The 3,224-nt window shown below is 38.3% G+C and overlaps 1 protein-coding gene across 1 annotated transcript; it reads left to right on the top strand.

Moving 5' to 3' along the window:
* Positions 1 to 899: 899 nt before the first annotated feature.
* LOC118048047 (uncharacterized) lies at positions 900 to 2,462 on the top strand. Its single transcript, XM_035057564.2, has 3 exons — positions 900 to 1,570; positions 1,649 to 1,720; positions 2,207 to 2,462. Exons 1-3 carry the CDS (start codon positions 1,013 to 1,015, stop codon positions 2,207 to 2,209), a joined length of 633 nt encoding a protein of 210 aa, XP_034913455.1. The 5' UTR covers positions 900 to 1,012; the 3' UTR covers positions 2,210 to 2,462.
* The last annotated feature ends 762 nt before the right edge of the window (positions 2,463 to 3,224 follow it).

The following is a 3,224-nucleotide window of genomic DNA, read 5'->3' as shown; positions in this document are numbered from 1 at the left end:
ACAGGCGTCTGATTTCTAAACATTCAACCCAAATTGCTCACCTTGTTCTTCCTTTAAGAACCGAGGAAGTTGCCTAAGTGCTAACCTTCTCAGCTTTGGTTCAACCCATTCTTGCAACCAAGACTCACAAAATCTTTCTCAAGCACAGGAGTCCATACTACCTTCTTCAAATCTAACAGCTGCAATCCGTTTTCTTTAGGCCTAAGCTGTTCCCACGACATAACAAAAGCCCGTCCTCAAGACTCCAAAAAGGACACTAAACATAAAGCTTGATGAGTTCTTGGTTGTTATCTTCAATCAACCCTGGTTATGTCTTACAACCATCCGCCAAAAAAAAAAAAAAAAAAAAAAAAAAACCATTAAACCACCTTCACTGCCGTGACAAGTACACAGCCCCTCAGCCCTCACTAAATCTAAGGTTATGTTCTACAATTGATAACATATGAGATGCTGACCTTTTCTTTCATTTCCAGGTTTTCTTTTTTTAGAGAAAACTTTCTATACTGCAAGTCTTTTCAAGTTTCTCGCTGGGATCCTCTCCAGTACCTAAGAGTAGGACTGTAACAGGGAAAACCTTTCTTTCATTAACACGGGGGAGTGGTATGCATTTGGGTCCAGGGCATGTAATAATCCTTTTTTGGGGGTAATTTCGGACAATCCTTCTGTTATGTGCCTTGGGTTTCTTGCCTTACTCGCGTGGGGCTTAAGGTTTGGACAATTCAATTGAATCAATTCTCAATTTTTTCTTTTTTTACTTTTTTATAAATACTTAATGTTATCTTTTATGTTGGAAAACACCTAACAAGTGCCACCTGTTTAATAATTGCTAAAGTGGAGCCTTTAGTAAACTGCTAGGAGAAAATTATCTTCATAATTCTCTTCTTGGTGAACTGAAGAAACAATAATAACTCGACACGTCATCAGGGACACAAACCTTAGCGCGCATCCATAAAGGAGTAATGTTCGCTTAACCTTTTCGGAACGGATCAGAACCCGACAAGATAATTCGACCATGACTTCTAAAACCTCCTCCGTACCGTACACCTCTCTACCTTCCCACCCGGACTCCTATCCCCAAAACGTCATCGTTCTCTCCTACTACCATCGACCTCCAAACCACATCCTCCGCCGCTGTCTCCTCTTCACAACCGCAATCCTCCTCCTCTCGGCCGCCGTCTACCTCCTCTACCCTTCCGACCCGGCGATCCAAATATCCCGAATCAAACTCAACCACATCCGAGTGAACTCGTCCCCTGAACTTACTCTGGACGTCTCATTCTCCCTCACAATTAAAGTTGAAAACAGGGATTTCTTCTCCCTGGATTACGATTCTCTTGTAGTTTCGGTTGGGTACCGAGGGAGAGAGCTAGGGTTTGTGAATTCAAAGGGAGGGAAAATCAGAGCGAGAAGGAGTTCGTATGTGGATGCAAGGCTTGATTTAAATGGTCTTGAGGTTATAAAGGATGTTTTTTATTTGATTCAGGATTTGGCTAGAGGTGTTATTATTTTCGATACTGATACACAGGTTAAAGGAGACCTTGGCCTCTTGCTTTTCAAAATCCCCATCAATGTAAGTCATTTTTTTTTTAATTTTAATTTCTTCTTCGTGCTGCTTTAGTAAGTAATCTGAGTTTTTGAAATGTTTCAGGGAAGAGTATCATGTCAAGTGTTTGTGAATACAAATAATCAGACAGTTGAGCATCAAGATTGTTACCCTCAGGTCAGATTATAAACTGTTTTCTGTATTAATTTTATAAACGCCACCTAAGATTAGAGAGATCAAGTTGCTCTGAGTTTAGAGGGGGATGGATCACTTATTGCTTTCCATTGCAACTTATATCTAAGGGCATGCCCATCTATGTAATTTGCCAATTCCATAAGGCTGTGTATGTCAGGGGAGGGAGGGATGATGAATGGGAAAAAAAAATTGAAGGATGGGTTATTCATCTAGTTTTTGCCAAGCAAGATCCTTTCCCCAATCCCCCTCAGTTTTGGAAGCTCTAGCGTGTCATGTTGTGGTTTCTTGTTCAATGTGAATTGGTGTTCAGCTGTTTTTATGCTGGAATGCAAGAGGGATCTGAACCGTATCCTAATGCTTTTATTATGCTAGGGGTTGATTTTGCTATTACATTGGTCATATTAGATAGTAGATTCTGTACCATCCAAGTGGATTTGCTAACTTTGAGCTGCTATCTGATCTTTTCAGTGACTTGGGAATATCAGCATATCAAGCTGACTGTCTTGAATTGGACAAATTAAAAGTTGGGTGCTGGAGGTAAATAGTATGGTCTTGCCACCACCTCATAGGTAATGATACGTGCTCAGTGTATTCATTCATTGTGATCAATAGCGTGGTGTGATCTACTTACAAGTACAATTAGGACAAAAGGTTAATTTATGAGCAACAACTGTATCCCCGTATTTCACCTTAGTATGAAAGCTAATAATTCTTGTTTTTTTTTTTTTTTTTTCCATACAATTAGGGAAAAAGATTAAATTGTTTCTGTGGTATATACTGACGAGGTGCATGTGTGAAATGATATCACTAATAATGTTATGCACCATGAATAATTATTTTCATTATCAATAACCCTGACTATTTTAAAAATAAATAGTTATGAAGTATGATATCACTAATAATGTTATGCTTCATGAATAATTATTTTCATTATCAATAACCCTGACTATTTTAAAAATAATAGTTATGAAGTAATCCAAACACATTTGGTGGCAAATCCGCATTAGATTTTAGGGTTCTTATAACGTGCTTTCAGAATATGCTGACTATCACAGCAGCTATTCTATTGGGGAGAATGAGTATTTTGTTCTCAGAATTAAGATGGTCTACTGTGCATGAAATGTCCACCAAGACCTCCATAGTTTGCCCCAAGGTTCCGACACGGAAAATACAAAATAAAATCGGATCGTAAAATCGGATCGTAAAATCGTAAGTAAATTTTTTTTCAAAATCTTTACACTGTACTTACAGCTCGAACCAACTTCCCACTTTGACCAGGGTTCATCTAAATGTTATGTATTGTTGTTCTAATACGCATAACACCAAGAGACATGCAACTTTCAATTTGTGAATTGATATCAAGGTGAAGCAGTTGTTTCATCATGTTACCACGCATTGCAACAAATCAATCTCATCTCTGCTGAAAGAAACTGATCAACCCATCATGAATAACTTAATGAATGTCTAGAACATAAAAAGCAATGAC

Source organism: Populus alba, chromosome 6, assembly GCF_005239225.2.
Source record: "Populus alba chromosome 6, ASM523922v2, whole genome shotgun sequence".
Classification (NCBI taxonomy): domain Eukaryota; kingdom Viridiplantae; phylum Streptophyta; class Magnoliopsida; order Malpighiales; family Salicaceae; genus Populus; species Populus alba.
This window is presented reverse-complemented; position numbering and strand designations above follow the sequence as displayed.